This window comes from Rana temporaria, chromosome 5, assembly GCF_905171775.1.
Source record: "Rana temporaria chromosome 5, aRanTem1.1, whole genome shotgun sequence".
NCBI classification, from domain to species: domain Eukaryota; kingdom Metazoa; phylum Chordata; class Amphibia; order Anura; family Ranidae; genus Rana; species Rana temporaria.
The window spans coordinates 412,452,891-412,470,615 of NC_053493.1; the positions used below are offsets into that span (position 1 = coordinate 412,452,891).

General features: G+C 47.5%; 1 protein-coding gene and 1 long non-coding RNA gene across 19 annotated transcripts in view; both read right to left on the reverse strand.

Annotated features, from left to right (window-relative positions):
- Positions 1 to 409: 409 nt before the first annotated feature.
- Positions 410 to 2,279, reverse strand: LOC120941581. The gene is made up of 2 exons (XR_005749564.1): positions 2,089 to 2,279; positions 410 to 2,020 (listed from the first exon to the last, which is right to left on the reverse strand). It is a non-coding gene; the product is annotated as an uncharacterized LOC120941581 (long non-coding RNA).
- A 2,366-nt stretch (positions 2,280 to 4,645) lies between these two features.
- Positions 4,646 to 17,725, reverse strand: part of SCRIB (scribble planar cell polarity protein) — a 265,308-nt gene continuing 252,228 nt past the window's right edge. For 15 of the 18 annotated variants that reach the window (XM_040355076.1, XM_040355064.1, XM_040355062.1 and 12 more), the window contains 2 exons: positions 13,835 to 13,883; positions 4,646 to 7,024 (listed from right to left, as the gene is read on the reverse strand). In XM_040355076.1, the coding sequence (XP_040211010.1) occupies positions 6,843 to 7,024; positions 13,835 to 13,883 (231 nt within the window). In that variant the 3' untranslated portion in view covers positions 4,646 to 6,842. Of the gene's footprint in view, positions 7,025 to 10,256; positions 10,308 to 13,834; positions 13,884 to 17,725 lie in introns of all 18 variants that reach the window. The other 3 variants (XM_040355074.1, XM_040355073.1, XM_040355075.1) reach the window with 2 other exon arrangements.

Below are 17,725 nucleotides of genomic sequence, written 5' to 3' on the forward strand. Positions count from 1 at the left end.
CGAAAATAGGCCTGCAGTACCTCATTTGGCCTGAGGTACGGGGGCGCAGGAAACAAGCCGAAGTGTCCTTGGGCCTTTTTCGGCGCTCTCTGGCCGCATTCGGTATTGCATCCCGTTGAAGTCAATGCAGAACGAATTATTTTCGTTTCCATTGACTTCAATGGGAAAACTCGCTTTGATATGCGAGTACTTTGGATTATGAGCATTCTCCTGGAACTGATTATGTTTGTAATCCGAGGTTCAACTGTATATGCAAAGCACTGTGTAAACTGATGGTACCTTAAATAATAAAACAGGACTCTGTGCTTTGATTGGACACCTCAGAGCAGGAGGTCATTATTATACCATTTTTCGGAGATTCTCGATGTAACACAGGCTCCGCCCACTCGCAGGACCACAGACGCACAGCGATAATGTAAAGTAAACTTTATTGTTTGTGAGCCACAAAATAAAGTTCTTTGGTTGTACAAATATCACTAGTTACAGCCTTCAGGGGCTCTGCGCGGCCCCCCAGTTTAGTGCTCAAGGGGAGCTGAAGACGGGCCCCCCAAAAATATAGGTCCTCGCCCTTTTATGGAGGGGTGGTGATGGTGGGGGGGCAATGAACTTGAAATATTCCATAGAAAACCCCCTGGATGAGGAGGGGAGAACGTCATTCAATAAAAGATCCCCCCCACTCCCCTCCTCCACATAACCCGGTCCATGGCAACAATAAGGCACCACACAGGAGCTGGGGCAACGTGGCATCCCCTCTTCAGTGGCACAATGGAACAGTCCAAAACTCTTCATGGCGAGGACCCCGCCCACTCACCTTACTAATCCTATTATTTAAAAACTAAAAACTCCAATAGATCATCAGCACCTGCAACCCTCCACCAGCTGCAATGTCGATATCAGGCTGAGCAACCAAACGTATCTGCACATTTCCAGCACGGAGCAATTCCTTTTCACAGATCGGAGCTTTAACAGTGTCATATTTCAGGCGAGGTGGGTTCGTGAGTCCAAGGATTTCAGCCACAGAAAATGTTGTCTCATTCTTGCAGGAACGGAGGACACAGATGGAAGCGGATTGGCTGCTTAGAAAACATTGATATGGATTGATGGCGGCCATTAGAACTGCATGGATATGAGCTCTACCCAACTGGGATTCTTCATGTATGCCAACTATATACACCCCGCCACCTCTGCAAGCTACCGCGGGCACTGCGCTGACCCCCAAGCCACACCCATCACACATACACAGCCATACAGCATGCTGGACAGATGTAGAATGACGCCAGGGGGGGGGTGGAGCTCTGACACAGAAAACAGGATAATTCCTTTAAGTGACAGCCTGGCCCGCCCTTTTTTATTCATTGGATCTCCTTTCTTGCACTCATGGAGGCTCAGCATCACATGTGGGTGTTACCTATGCAAATAAAGGCTGCCTAAGAACGCCCACTCCCCCAGAGTGACACCCCCCCCCATTAAGGAGGAATTTTGATATTTGCGTAACTCCTCCCCAGCCTGAAAAACCCTGGCCCGCCCCTTTCATTCATTGGATCTTGGTTCTTCCACTCATGGGAGGCTCAGCATCACATGTGGGCGTTACCTATGCAAATAAAGGCTGCCAGGACGCCCTCTCCTCCAGACTGACTCAGCATCATATGTGGGCGTTACCTATGCAAACAAAGGCTGCCTAGGAACGCCCACTCCTCCAGACTGACACCCACCCATTAAGGAGGCATTTTGATATTTGCATAACTCCTCCCCAGCCCGATTAACCCCGGCCCGCCCCTTTCACTCCTTGGATCTTGGGTCTTCCACTTATGGAGGCTCAGCATCACATGTGGGTGTTACCTATGCAAATAAAGGCTGCCTAAGAACGCCCACTCCCCCAGAGTGACACCCACCCATTAAGGAGGAATTTTGATATTTGCGTAACTCCTCCCCAGACTGAATAACCCTGGCCCGCCCCTTTCATTCATTGGATCTTGGTTCTTCCACTCATGGGAGGTTCAGCATCACATGTGGGCGTTACCTATGCAAATAAAGGCTGCCAGGATGCCCTCTCCTCCATACTGACTCAGCATCATATGTGGGCGTTACCTATGCAAATAAAGGCTGCCTAGGAACGCCCACTCCTCCAGACGCCCACTTATCACTTGCCTGACGAAGAGGTCCTATGCTGCCTCGAAACGCTGCACCTCTTGTGATGTTTTCTGTGCATTAAAACTTTTTTGGACGTTATACGATCCGTGGTGTGCTGGCGAATATGTTCATGTGGCACTCCTCCAGACTGACACCCACCCATTAAGGAGGCATTTTGATATTTGCATAACTCCTCCCCAGCCCGATTAACCCCCGGCCCGCCCCTTTCATTCATTGGATCTTGGGTCTTCCACTTATGGAGGCCCAGCATCACACGTGGGTGTTACGCCGGGGGTGGGTGGAGCTCTGACACCGTAAACAGGATAATTCCTTTAAGTGACAGCCTGGCCCTGGCCAGCCCTTTTCATTCACTGGATCTCCTTTCTTGCACTCATGGAGGCTCAGCATCACATGTGGGTGTTACCTATGCAAATAAAGGCTGCCTAAGAACGCCCACTCCCCCAGAGTGACACCCACCCATTAAGGAGGCATGTTGATATTTGCATAACTCCTCCCCAGCCTGACCCACTTCTTTCATTCATCGGAAGAGCAGCACAGTGGTGTAGCGGTTAGCACTTTCACCTAGCAACAAAAGGGTTGCCCGGTTCGAATCCTGACCACAACACAATCTGGCCTGGAGTTTGCGTGTTCTCCCTGTGCCTGCGTGGGTTTCCTCCGACACTCTAAAGACATGCTGGTAAGTTAATTGGCTTCCGTCTAAATCTGCCCTAGTCAAGCGTGTTGGGATAGTTGACAGCACTATATCAAGATGGCACTCAATTCATGTGGGTGTTACCTATGCAAATACAGCCTGCCTTACGCCCACTTTCCCAGACTGACAGCCACCCAATAAGGAGGCATTTTGATATTTGTATAACTCCTACCCAGCATGACTAACCCTGGCCCGCCCCTTTCTTGCATAAGATCTTGGTTCTTCCACTTATGAGGCATCAGCCTTACATGTGGGTGTTACCTATGCAAATAAAGGCTGCCTTGAAACACCCTCTCCTCCAGACTGACACCCACCAACCAAGGCATTTTGATATTTGCATAACTCCTCCCAAGAGCCAACAGAACTGGGGGGGGGGCGGTCAGAGGAGTACTGTGGCAGGGTGCTGGACACCAAGTATAGCAACCTGCTGGCCCCTCCCACCAGCCATGATCAGCCTGCATTGCACAGAAAAATACAGACGCCAGGTGATGACGTCACTAGGTCTAAAATTAAGATATGAAATGGAGATGAACTTTATTTTTTAATGCCGTTAGCATAATGAGGGGGGAGTCAAGGAAAGGCAAAATAAAATGAGTTGTAAAGGTTTTTTTTTTTTTTGTCTTCTTAGTGTAGTAATGAAATGGTCTTAGTCTGGTGTCTTTCCTCCGAGCCAGTGCCAAGGCGGCTACTCCAAGCCACCAATCAGAGATAAGTGCAAGAAAGACTTCAGCTGGTAAAGGAATGCTGCGCTCTGATTGGTAGCTACTGAGCATATGTTGGTTGAAGGGTGAGATTGATCCTGTGTCCCCCAACTACTGATAAATCTGCTGGTCAGGGGACGAGTGATTTTATGTCTTTGCCCACAAACCCGTCTACTGTGTCCCTAGTCCAGGAATCAAAATAGGGGGAAGGGATATCACCGCTCGAGGCAGGTCAGACAAAAGTAAAACCTCTCCTCCAGTTTAGAAGCCACATATAGCAATGAAATAGAAAGACGTTCTACAGCTACACTCCAAAACAATTTGCCTTTTATTCATAAAACAGGATCAAAAACAGGAAAGGGCTGACGCGTTTCACAGTGCTTAATCAATGAGCTATGATTAAGCACTTTTAGAAAAAACTGTTTGTAAAACCCGCCAGCTCTTCTGTCCGTTCTGCTGTGGCATGTATTTTTGATCCTATTTTATGAATAAAAAGGCACATTTTTTGGAGTGCGGCTGTCCAGAACTTCTTCCTATTTTATTACTGTGCCCCATGTCTGGAAATGGCTGATGGACATCCCTTTGTCACCAGATGATTGATCCTGTGTCCCCAGCTACTGATAAATCTGCTGGTCAGGGGCTGAGTGATTTCATGTCTTTGCCCACAAACCGTTTACTGTGTCCCTAGACTGGACACGGGGCTGGTGGACACCCCTTTGTCACCAGATGATTGATCCTGTGTCCCCAGCTACTGATAAATCTGCTGGTCAGGGGCTGAGTGATTTCATGTCTCACAAACCGTCTACTGTGTCCCTAGACTGGACACGGGGCTGGTGGACACGAGGCTGGTGGACACGAGGCTGGTGGACACGAGGCTGGTGGACACGAGGCTGGTGGACACGAGGCTGGTGGACACGAGGCTGGTGGACACGAGGCTGGTGGACACGAGGCTGGTGGACACGAGGCTGGTGGACCCCCCCTTTGTCACCAGATGATTGATCCTGTGTCCCCAGCTACTGATAAATCTGCTGGCAAGGGTCTGAGTGATTTTGTGTCTTTGTCCACAAAACATCTACTGTGTCCCTAGACTGGACACGGGCTGGTGGACCTCCCTTAGTCACCAGAAGATTGATCCTGTGTCCCTGCAGACCAGAAGGTGTGTCACCCTGTGTACTTGGCAGCACCCATCCAGAGACTAAAGCTTAAAGCAACTTAAACTACTAGAGAAAAAAAAATGTAGACCCAAAGATATCACACATACTCATTTTACTTTACCCCTCATAATTAAAAAAAAAAAAATCTTCCAGAATCTGATATTTTAAACAAAACATGATATGTGACAGAAGATGAAGCAATGGCAGTGATGTGATGACCCCTTCCCTGGCAGTAACAGACACACAACAGTGCCCCCTAGTGTCTGATCCCTGAACTGCAGTTTGGATTAGAATCTCCGCATGGGAATTTTTTTCTAGGATGGGAGATGATGGTGGGTTGCAGGCATGGAATTTAAGGCTACTGGAACTTGGGAATATCAATATCCAGAAAAAAAAAAAAACGGCCCCACTCCTCAGATTAGTGGGAATGGGAATCTTTATACACTCAACCAGGGACAAAAACTTAACCGAGAAGCGTTTTATTCTCACAGATCTCTCTTTGCAGCTTGATAACGGACTCTTATGTATGAACCCTTAAAACAGCAAGCCCCCCCCCCCCCCCCCCCCAAACTCCAGGATACCACCCCTGCTATCCCCACCTGCTCATCACCAAGAAAGACTGGAGAAATGTTGGCAGCCTACGACTTTCAAGGGACTTTAAAACTCTGATCCGGTGAATTTCTCTCTGCCCCTCTAGTCCTCCTTTGCCCAAAGAGTCTCACTCCTGATGTATTCTCCAAACTCTAAAATGCATTAACAAAAACAGAGCATGGACCGCGGGACCCACAAAATCCTGCCACGGGGTAAAAATAACGTATGGCTTACTGGCATCTCCCGTGATCGAGGACAGGATGTGATCTTACCCTTTCAGACATGACCAATAGGATTTATACTCTTCATACTCTATCACCTGAGGTGAAGCAGCAGCCGGTGTAAAGGGTTGCCCCAATCCGAAAACAGCCACTGCAGAGGCATTACTTTATCTCTCGTAGAAATGGAGGTCATCGGTTAGCCTGAGAGGATGGGGGTCAGAAACTGGATCGCAAGATTCCCGTTCACCCGTCAAGAAACACATAGCAGGTCCCCCAGGGCAACAAGATTCCCCCCCCTAATGACCTCTGAGAAGGCAGTGAGATCAGATAAGTTTCCTGCATTCACACACACTCTATAAATATTCACACCCACTCATAAATATACCACATTCCCACTTCAAACAGCCCGTCCTAACCTGCTCTAAGAACACACACACACACTCCTTCCACCCTCTCACATCATACACTCACCCAGTTCCATTAAAACTCCACGGCACAACAAGCGCTGGATACCTCCAGCCTGGGATCGGGGTGCCTCCTTAGCAGTGACTAAAAAATAAAAGCCTTGGAAGATTGGAAGACTCATCTAAGCTATGTGGGGGGGGGGGGGGGGGGGGGGGGGCACAGGGTCAGAAAAAAGTCCATCTTCTAAAATCTATACAAGTAGTGTGATGAAAAGGTGTCAGGGGAAGAATTATAGCAACACAAAAATGTTCAGAAAAGCAAAAAACATCCTATAAAATACAGTTTAAAACTAAAAATGAGACAAAGCCAGTTCCCTGCATGTGAATGATAAGCGAGAGATAGATTCCCACCACAGCCACCGTAAAATGACCAGCAGGTTTGCACATACTAAAAACTTTCCCGCCAAGGCTTATGCGGCGTGCGTGCGCCCTGGGTCCGCTGCTGGACAATCTGAGCACCCGACGACAGTCAATAAAAAAAAAGGCAAGGGTGCCCCCCCAGGGGCGCACTATCCAATGTCTTTACAAACTTGCTGGTTAAACGTTTTCCTAATAATCCGCTGGCTATCTACGAGTGATTTTTAACAAGCTGGCTGCTCATCCTGATTGACGCCAGCGTTGCCAATATAGTGAAATTGCCACCCATACAGGAGAGTGAAAAGCAAGTCATCACCAGAAGCCAAAATCAGTACACTTCCCTCCACCAAAAGCAGGGAACCCCCCCCCCCCCGGCAGCGAGCTCGTCTTGCAGTGTCTCTGACCGAGCGCGGCGCCTCTTGAGAAGAGAGAGCGCTACTCTGCGCGGCTCAAAGCGCAGTCTTTGTGTAGCGAGTAATTCACAGTGCTGGGCTGTGCGCCGGGGTGACCGTTTATGTGGGGACGGCCGTCTCCAGGCTCCTCCGGGTGTGGCGAAGCTTGCGCTTGTTGCTGTAGTTGGCCATCTCTTCTAGTGCGGATGTGTTGGGTGCTGGGATTGGGGGGGCATCTCCGTGCTCCTCCACGTCCTCTTTGTGTCCCTCCGGCTGCTCCACTTCCTCTATACTATATGATGCTGCAGGGAGAAAGAGAACAGGACGTTAGCATGTAGATACTCAACGATGGTTGGCAGAAGGAGAGAAGGAAAAGGCATTTAGACCAATCAAAATAACTCCTGTGAAAGATGTCACAAAACACATTTTACATATTATATATATATATATATATAATATATATATAAAAATAAAATCAAAGCACCTTGGAGTGCTGCAGCTCCTGGATTGACTTTACAAACACATTATAAATAGATGTAGAGAGAACATAAAGCCATTCCAAGGGTTGCAGCACTCGAGGGTGCTTTATTGAAACCTAAATCAACTACACAGGAATGTTTGAAAGATGGTGTGTATCGTAGAACTATCCAAATAAATGAAGAGAATTCTATGTAGGATATAATTATATATAATTATCCAAGGAATTCTATATATAGCGCAAAGAATTCCTTTAATTCAGATGGATAATTATATATATTTATATCCCATATAGAATTCTCTTAATTTATTTGGATAGTTCTATGATACAGATATATTATCTATCCATCTATAGAGATAGATAGATATATCTGATCAACGTCTAACGTCAGCTTGTTTCAGTTAAAGCTTTGACAATAAAATTCGGGAAGCTGCACCAGATTTTGCACACTCCAGTTTAAGATGAAAAAATCCCCCGGATGGATGGATGGGGGCGTTTGCTTTGAATATAAAATTAATTGTATAACGTTTTCAGTTTATCGTGCCCAGATACAGTCAAGTTCTGCTTTACTAATCTCCTGTGAGCTCTAAAGCAGGAGACAGGTGGTGCTGGAAGACGACAGGAAGACGACAGGAAGACGACAGGAAGACGACAGGAAGACGACAGGAAGACGACAGGAAGACGACAGGAAGACGACAGGAAGACGACAGGAAGACGACAGGAAGACGACAGGAAGACGACAGGAAGACGACAGGAAGACGACAGGAAGACGACAGGAAGACGACAGGAAGACGACAGGAAGACGACAGGAAGACGACAGGAAGACGACAGGAAGACGACAGGAAGACGACAGGAAGACGACAGGAAGACGACAGGAAGACGACAGGAAGACGACAGGAAGACGACAGGAAGACGACAGGAAGACGACAGGAAGACGACAGGAAGACGACAGGAAGACGACAGGAAGACGACAGGAAGACGACAGGAAGACGACAGGAAGACGACAGGAAGACGACAGGAAGACGACAGGAAGACGACAGGAAGACGACAGGAAGACGACAGGAAGACGACAGGAAGACGACAGGAAGACGACAGGAAGACGACAGGAAGACGACAGGAAGACGACAGGAAGACGACAGGAAGACGACAGGAAGACGACAGGAAGACGACAGGAAGACGACAGGAAGACAACAGGAAGACGACAGGAAGACGACAGGAAGACGACAGGAAGACGACAGGAAGACGACAGGAAGACGACAGGAAGACGACAGGAAGACGACAGGAAGACGACAGGAAGACGACAGGAAGACGACAGGAAGACGACAGGAAGACGACAGGAAGACGACAGGAAGACGACAGGAAGACGACAGGAAGACGACAGGAAGACGACAGGAAGACGACAGGAAGACGACAGGAAGACGACAGGAAGACGACAGGAAGACGACAGGAAGACGACAGGAAGACGACAAAAGAGGAGAAGGAAGAAGAAGACGAAAGAGGAGAAGGAAGAAGAAGACGAAAGAGGAGAAGGAAGAAGAAGACGAAAGAGGAGAAGGAAGAAGAAGACGAAAGAGGAGAAGGAAGAAGAAGACGAAAGAGGAGAAGGAAGAAGAAGACGAAAGAGGAGAAGGAAGAAGAAGACGAAAGAGGAGAAGGAAGAAGAAGACGAAAGAGGAGAAGGAAGAAGAAGACGAAAGAGGAGAAGGAAGAAGAAGACGAAAGAGGAGAAGGAAGAAGAAAGCCGAAAAGGGAGAAGGAAGAAGAAAGCCGAAAAGGGAGAAGGAAGGAGAAGGAAGAAGAAAGCCAAAAAGGGAGAAGGAAGAAGAAAGCCAAAAAGGGAGAAGGAAGAAGAAAGCCAAAAAGGGAGAAGGAAGAAGAAAGCCAAAAAGGGAGAAGGAAGAAGAAAGCCAAAAAGGGAGAAGGAAGAAGAAAGCCAAAAAGGGAGAAGGAAGAAGAAAGCCAAAAAGGGAGAAGGAAGAAGAAAGCCAAAAAGGGAGAAGGAAGAAGAAAGCCAAAAAGGGAGAAGGAAGAAGAAAGCCAAAAAGGGAGAAGGAAGAAGAAAGCCAAAAAGGGAGAAGGAAGAAGAAAGCCAAAAAGGGAGAAGGAAGAAGAAAGCCAAAAAGGGAGAAGGAAGAAGAAAGCCAAAAAGGGAGAAGGAAGAAGGAAGCCGAAAAGAAGAAGGAAGCCGAAAAGAAGAAGGAAGCCGAAAAGAAGAAGGAAGCCGAAAAGAAGAAGGAAGCCGAAAAGAAGAAGGAAGCCGAAAAGAAGAAGGAAGCCGAAAAGAAGAAGGAAGCCGAAAAGAAGAAGGAAGCCGAAAAGAAGAAGGAAGCCGAAAAGAAGAAGGAAGCCGAAAAGAAACAGAAAATAAAAGGAGAAGGAAGAAGAAAAGGAGAAGGAAGAAGAAAAAAAAAGGAGAAGGAAAAATAAAAAATAAATAAAGTGAGAGGGAAAAATACCATCACCTATAATGATTGGTAGGCTGCCATATATCAATATTTTGTATTTCGTTGTAGGTCAGATTACAAGGTGTATGGCCAGTTTCGGGTGACCACATACATGTAAAGCAACCGATAGAGATCAAAGCAATAATTGAATTTTTTTTTTAATAAACATCTGTCAGAAAATAAACTGTTAAATACAGATTTCAATCTTTGATAAGAAGACCCCATGGTGAGAAGTGGAAGCGTTGCCCAGCATGCAGGCCAATTACACCTCACAGGAAACTAGTCGGGACATAAATTTCATCTTGATCTTTTGTTTCACTTGCTGGTCCAGAAGAGTGAAGTCAGAACTCGAATTGCAAGTACTGAGATAAAATGTTCTGGAGCCGACACCTGAACCAAGATCCATCTGGCTCTTCCAGCAATCAGAGCGTCGGCCATGTCTGGTCATATGGACAAAGAACCAATTGCTGAGCTCTATTTGGATTGCAACGGGCAAACAACTCCACTTTCACCCCCTCCAACATGACAGGCAGTTGTTAGTTTGTGTTTATAGAGCTGTTAAGGTCACACCATGCCTGAACACACCAAACCGCTGTAATGCAATACTCCTACCAAGAATGCAGGGCTGCCAGGATGGAGAGAGGATGGCGGGAGGGGATCAGTCTAGAGCAGAGTAAAGAGATTATTAGGAAAACAGAGAGAAGGATAAAGAGATCTGCTGACCCTTCAGGAGCCATTCTTACAGAATAATCCATAAAATCAGATGAATTCCAGTGTGAGAAGAACCTGAAAAGCTGTCATAGCGCCTCCATGTGACGACAGCAGAGTACCGTGTGTAGATCTGTACCTGGGGACTGAACCGATCAGGAGGAGTGTACTGGATGGCTGAGGGGATCGTGGACATCGCTTGAGAGATAAGGGGCTCAGGTAGGAAATTAGGGGGGTGCTGGGGGCTTCTACAGACAGAAGGTTTTTATCTCAATGCATAGAATACATTAAGATAAACCTTCTGCCTTTACAACTCCTTTAACCGCTTAAGCCCCGGACCATTTTGGTGGTTAACCACTTAAGGACCGCCTCCTGCAGATATACGTCGGCAGAATGGCACGGCTGGGCACAAGCACGTACCTGTACGTCCTCTAAGTGCCCAGCCGAAGCACTGTGGCCGCGGGACCCCGATCGCCGCTGGAGTCCCGCGATCGGTCCCCGGAGCTGAAGAACGGGGAGAGCTGTGTGTAAACACAGCTTCCCTGTGGTGCTGTCATTGATCGTCTAATTCCCTGATATAGCCCCCCTACAGTTAGAAACACAGATGAGGTCACACTTAACCCCTTCACCGCCCCCTTGTGGTTAACTCCCAAACTGCAATTGTCATTTTCACAGTAAACAATGCATTTTTAATGCATTTTTTGCTGTGAAAATGACAATGGTCCCAAAAACGTGTCAAAATTGTCCGCCAAAAAAATCGCTGATCGCCGCCATTAGTAAAAAAAAAAAATATTAATAAAAATGCAATAAAACTATCCCCTATTTTGTAAACGCTATAAATTTTGCGCAAACCAATCGATAAACGCTTATTGCGATTTTTTTTTACCAAATAATATGTAGAAGAATACGTATCGGCCTAAACTGAGGAAAACAATTTTTTTTTATATATTTTTGGGGGATATTTATTATGGCAAAAAGTAAAAAATATTGCATTTTTTTCCAAATTGTCGCTCTATTTTTGTTTATTGCGCAAAAAATAAAAACTGCAGAGGTGATCAAATACCACCAAAAGAAAGCTCGATTTGTGGGAAAAAAAAAGGACGCCAATTTTGTTTGGGAGCCACGTCACACGGCCGCGCAATTGTCAGTTAAAGCGACGCAGTGCCGAATCGCAAAAACTAGCCAGGTCCTTTACCTGCCTAAAGGTCCGGGTCTCAAGTGGTTAAAGACCTTGCCACTTTTTGCGATTCGGCACAGCGTCGCTTTAACTGACAATTGCGGGTTGTGCGACGTGGCTTCCAAACAAAATTGATGTCCCTTTTTCCCCACAAATAGAGCTTTCTTTTGGTGGTATTTTATCCCCTCTCCCCTTTTGCGGAATAAACAAAGTAAAAAATATAGAATTTTTTTCAAAATAGTTTTTTTTTTATGTTATAAAAATAGCCAGCGGATGACAGGGCGGTTCCCCACACACTGTGCAGGGACCGCCCTCTCAGATCTCCGCTCTCCCTTAAAAGGGGGGGGGGGGGGGAAACCGGATGAACATGAACCGTCTGTCCGCATTCACTCGATCCGATGACGGGTGGAAAAATAGGAGTTTCCTCCGTCTGCGGAATCTGAGGATTGCGGACCCGGATGAGATTGGGTGTCAGTGGATGTTCATCCGCTGACACCCGCTATCTCATAGGGATCAATGTATGTCCCTTTTTCATTCGTAAACGGATGGATGAAAAAAGCGGACATACGGTCCGCAGGTGTGAAAGGGGCCTAACTCTAGGATAAGCAAATCTGTATAAATCCATTAATTGTGTGTATTCTTCTTGAATCTTGGTGAGCTTTGTGCATTTCTTCCAGATCTGTGTAGTAATCCAGTGTGAGACTTCCTGTAATAAAGACCGCTCACTGCTGCCCCCTCTCCTTGTGCAGGGTGACTGGTCTTGTCTCCACCTCTCCCATAGTTTTTCTGCAGGGAGGCTGTAGTGGGAGGAGCTTGTTGGGCCCCTCCCACAGCTCTGCTCTCCATACAGCACAGTGATGATGTCATTGCTACATTTACAAAAGGCATAAGGTGCACACAAAGTGGATTAACAACCTTTGTGGCTACTGATAAATATAATCATCGTATTTTTCGGACCATTAGTTGCACTTTTTCCCCTCAAAAATATGGGGGAAAATAGCTATGCGTCTTATGGTCCGAATGAACATCTGGCACCGCCCCCTCCGCCGTTGTCAACGCCACTGCCACAAACCCCCCCCCCCCCCCAGTTGCCGCATCCGCCGATGCCCAGCTTATTGCTCCAGCCAGGAAGGCTGTGCTGTGTTTGGAGGATAGGTGACAGCCCGTTCTGCTGGGACTTGTAGTGCCTCTGTGGGGGGGGGGGGGGGCTGAGATATGGCAACCCGCTCTGCTGGGACTTGTAGTGCCTCTGTGGGGGGCTGAGATATGGCAACCCGCTCTGCTAGGACTTGTAGTGCCACTCTGGGGGGCTGAGATATGGCAACCCGCTCTGCTAGGACTTGTAGTGCCACTCTGGGGGGCTGAGATATGGCAACCCGCTCTGCTGGGACTTGTAGTGCATCTGAGGGGGGGCTGAGATATGGCAACCTGGCTCTGCTGGGACTTGTAGTGCCTCTGCGGGGGGCTGAGATATGGCAACCCGCACTGCTGGGACTTGTAGTGCCTTTGTGGGGGGGACCGAGGATTCCTCAGTTTCCCCACGGTATAGGGCACTACAAGTCCCAACAGAGCAGGTTGCCATATCTCAGCCCCACCACAGAGGCACTACAAGTCCCAGCAGAGCGGGGTGTCATATCTCAGCCCCCCTCAGAGGCACTACAAGTCCCAGCAGAGCAGGCTGCTCTTACAGAACAGGGGAAGCAGCTGGGGGAGGGGGGTTTGTACTGGGAGGGGAGAGAATACGGCACAAGTTTGAGATGGGGAGGATTTATGCTGGGAGGGATTTCTTTGGCACAGGTCAGGCTGCATTTCATGGGCACTGGTAAATAGTTTAGTGGACCATTTGGTTCAGAATATTTTTTTTCTTGTTTTCCTCCTCTAAAATCTAGGTGCGTCTTATGGTCAGGTGCGTCTTAGAGAGCGAAAAATACGGAATATACATTCATTGTGCCCCAGGTTTAGCCTCAACAACCCTTTCCATCCACCAACACATTACAAAAGCAGTGCTGGGTGTGGGATTGCCTTTCTTTCCTCCTATATGGGAACGTTCAGAGGTAATGGAACTTGCACACGAAGGTGTTGCCTCTACCTAGAGGGCTGTGCATCATTGCCTCTGCCAGTAAAGGCCACTGTGTGCTCAAGGCGTCTTGGCGAAGGGTAGGGCAGTAAAAGCACGCCTCAACCGTGGGGTTTTACCACTCCCCAACCGGACGTGTGAAGGAGCCCTAAGGGAAGGCAGCCAGTGTTCCCCCCGGCATATCTATTCATCGCTGTTGGGCCAAATGGGTTGTTCCACTACCCTCACCTGATGTTCGTCCATCCTCGTACGTCAGGCCCGGCGTTGTATCGGGGGACTAGATACGGGAAACAGATAAATTTGGATTACAGCAGGAACTGGTGAGACATACATAACACTCATAGTACAAAGCATGCAGCAAGGTTTATATGCATCATCACACACTTCAAGCAAAGAGGAAACCTATTCCCAGCACACAAAGCATAGGGGGGGATAAATGACACGTGTGGTGGGGGGGCCAGAGAAGGCCGTCTAATGCCACGTTTACTTTCCAATCCCAGGAACGCTGGTTGGAGATTTGTTAAGCGGGCCTGTGAGCTGGGAATAAGGAGCGTGTCGGGTGGCAAGGAGTTGGGGCCTAGAAAAATAAGACAGAAGTTTGTGAAATTTAAAGGGAAACTATAGCCAACCATTATATATCTCAAGTCACCGCTACACTGACCGGATAATAGGTCATAATAATGCCTACATATGTTTTTATAATACCAGTCCCTTTTCTTATTGGGTTATTTTTGCCTTGTCCCATTGGGGAGATTTCCTTCCACTTCCTGTCCTAAAGACGCAGAAGGAAGTGAAAGGAAATCTCCATTAAAGGAAGATGAAGATTGAAAGATTTTCCCTCAACTCCTGTTCCAGTGACAACTGTAAGGGCTCATTTATTGTGGGCCCCATGCAGGTCCGTGTTTTCCCTGCAGGCCTGTGTTTTTCGTGCATGCAGATGCATATGTGTCGTGTGCATCCCTGTGCTGGCATCCCATTCATTTCTATTGGGACACAGACGCTGCGTCCTAATAGGGCATGCAAATGAGGGTCCCTGAATGCATTTGGGGACCCACACTCACCTGTATGTCATATTAGGACACAGCGGCGGTGTCTGTGCAGCCACGTGTCCAGATAGACATTAATGGGACGCCAGTATGGGGCTGCATGTAACACCAGTGCACCCCCTCCCCCCCCCACTATTCGTTTCTATTGGGACACTTGGCTGCACGGACACAGACGCTGCGTCCTAATATGGCATGCATGCGAGGAACCCCGAATGCACTGTGTAGGAGTTAGTGGACCCGCACTCACCTGCATGTCATATTAGGAGACCACGACTTTGTGCAGCCGCGTGTCCCAATAGAAACAAATGGGACTGCATGTAATGCCTGTGCCTCCCCATGCCGGCGTCCTATTCATTTCTATGGTGACACACGGCTGTATGGACACAGCTGCTGCGTCCTAATATGGCATGCAAATGAGGGTCCCCGAATGCACCCCCGTATGCATTTGGGGACCCACACTCACCTGTATGTCATATTAGGACATAGCGGCAGTGTCTGTGCAGCCACGTGTCCAGATAGAAATGAATGGGACGCCGGTATGGGGCTGCATGTAACACCAGTGCATCCCCATATTCATTTCTATTGGGACACGCGGCTGCACGGACACAGACGCTGCTTCCTAATATGGCATGCAGATGAAGGTCCCCGAATGAACTCTGTATGAGTTTGGGGACCTGCACTCACCTCTGCATGTCATATTAAGAGACCACGACTTTGTCCGTGCAGCCGCGTGTCCCAATAGAAACAAATGGGACTGCATGTAATGCCTGTGCATCCTCATGGAGGGAAAACATGGACCTGCACGGGACCCAGAGTAAAGCACCCCATGGTGAATGAGTTTTCCATCACCTTGTGTCCCTGCGATAATGGTCACTCTTGTGTTTCCCCGAAAGAAATACCGGTCTTATATTAATTGTGACTACAAAAAACACACTAGGGCTTATTTTCAGGGGATGTCTTATTTGTTTATGGTATGTACAAAAAAAAGTTTCTCCCCGTCCGCTCAGAAGTCAGCATTGTGAAATTTGGTAATGCCAAAAATAAACCTTTGTTAGAGTCCTTGTAAAATCATGTAATCCGTTCTGTAAAAAGATTATATAATGTGTAGTGCGTCTCCTAACTCTAGTACAGGGGTGTCAAACTCAATTTCACTGTGGGCCGCATTAGCATAAGGATTGCCCTCAAAAGGGCCGGTTGTATCGGTAAGATTAGATGTCCAGCGCATCTCCTCCCCTTATATTAGATGTCAAGAGCCCCCCCACCATCAGAAGTTGAGTCCCCCACTCTCCCTTACATCACAGTGCACCCCCTTTCCTTATTCTGCTGCTGGGAAGAAGCTGGATTGCATTGCTTGACAGCAGAAAGTAAGGGTCTGGAGAGGGCCCAGGAGGGCGGCTGGAGCTCTCCTGCAGCTTCAGGAGAGGTGCGAGGGCCACATGAAATGGCCTGGAGGGCAGGATTCGGCCCACGGGCCTTGTGTTCGACACCTGTGGTCTATTGTGATAAATACCTTTATTTACAGCTCCGCTGGGCGCTCACGTGACCTGCCTGAGCTCTTTTTCCCTTCCCCCGAATACTGCAGAGGGACAAGCTGAGATCCCTGCCTACGTCAGCCCCCGCTCTGAGCACTGCCGAGGGAGGGGCTAATGAAGTCAGCTGGGAGAAGAGTTCCGGCGGGTCACGTGAGTGCCCAGTGGCGCTGTAAATAAGGACCCAGATTCAGAACGAAGTTACGCTGGCGTATCTATTGATACGCCGCGTAACTTCTAGGATGCGCCGTATCTTTTTCCTGTATTCAAAAAACAAGATACACTATTGGTTCTGGACTGATCGCCACAATCAGGTGGCTACACTAAGAGCTTTATCTCCACATGTTTGTGAGTAGTATTTTATTATGGTTTTATTAATAAATTTGCTTAGGATAATGCACAAAAAAAAAAAAAAAAAAAACAAGATACGCCGGAATTTTGCTAAGATCCGACTGGCGTAAGCCTCGAAAGCATTGACAGTTTGCGGCGTAATTTGGAGCATGCGCACTTGGAAACGTTCACGGACGGCACATGCGCCGTTCGTAAGAAACGTCAATTACGTGGGGTCACAAGTAATTTAAATAAAACACGCCCACATCATCCACATTTGAATTAAGCGGGCTTACGCCCGCCCATATACGCTACACCGCCGTAACTTCAGGCGCAAGATCTTTCAGAATACACTACTCGCCTGACTGAGTTAAGGCGGCGTAGCGCATATGAGATGCGCTACGCAAGCAGAAAGATACGCGAATCTTTCTGAATCTGGGCCAAGGTATTTTCCACAATAAAGTTACACAAGAAGACACTCTGCACATTATATAATCTTTTTACAGAACGGATTACATGATTCTACAAGGACATTAACCAGGGCTTATTTTCGGGGTAGGGCTTATATTGCAGCCAATTTAGAAACTCATGCCAGGTCTTATTTTCAGGGAAACAGGGTAGGATACAAAGAGGATGGGGGGGGGGGGTAGACTGCAATAATATCTCAAAAAAGGGTCTTCTCTTTATCTACTGCATTCAAAACTAGAACAAATAAAAAAGGGATGGGGCACATACTATTTTGGGGCTTCCCATTGAGAAAAGCAGGAAATGGCTGATGGTCAATGCGGATGATGATGTTTTCTAAGAGCATTGCTAAAATAAAGCGGCTTTCAGAGTTTTATGCTCCATTCCATATAAGAACAGTTCCACCAAAAAGCCATATTTAACTTTATGAACTGACGGACAAAATTATCATGGGATAAACGGACAGCGTTAAACTCGTCCATCCTACTGGATTGGGTCTAGTGTCTGCTATTTCCAAGCAGTCTGGCAGACTCCAACTTAGAGTGGAACATTAAAGAGTAGTCACCGTGAAAATCTACAAACAGGAAGCATAGCTTGCTTATGTAAAATGCATAAAGCAGATACAGTGGCCCCTCATTCAACTATAAAATGACAGGTTATCTATGGCAGCAAGGCTTGTAAAATAGTAATACGCACAGATAGGTCGCTGACATAACTCAAAACCTGACAAAGTGCTATAGATTCCCTTT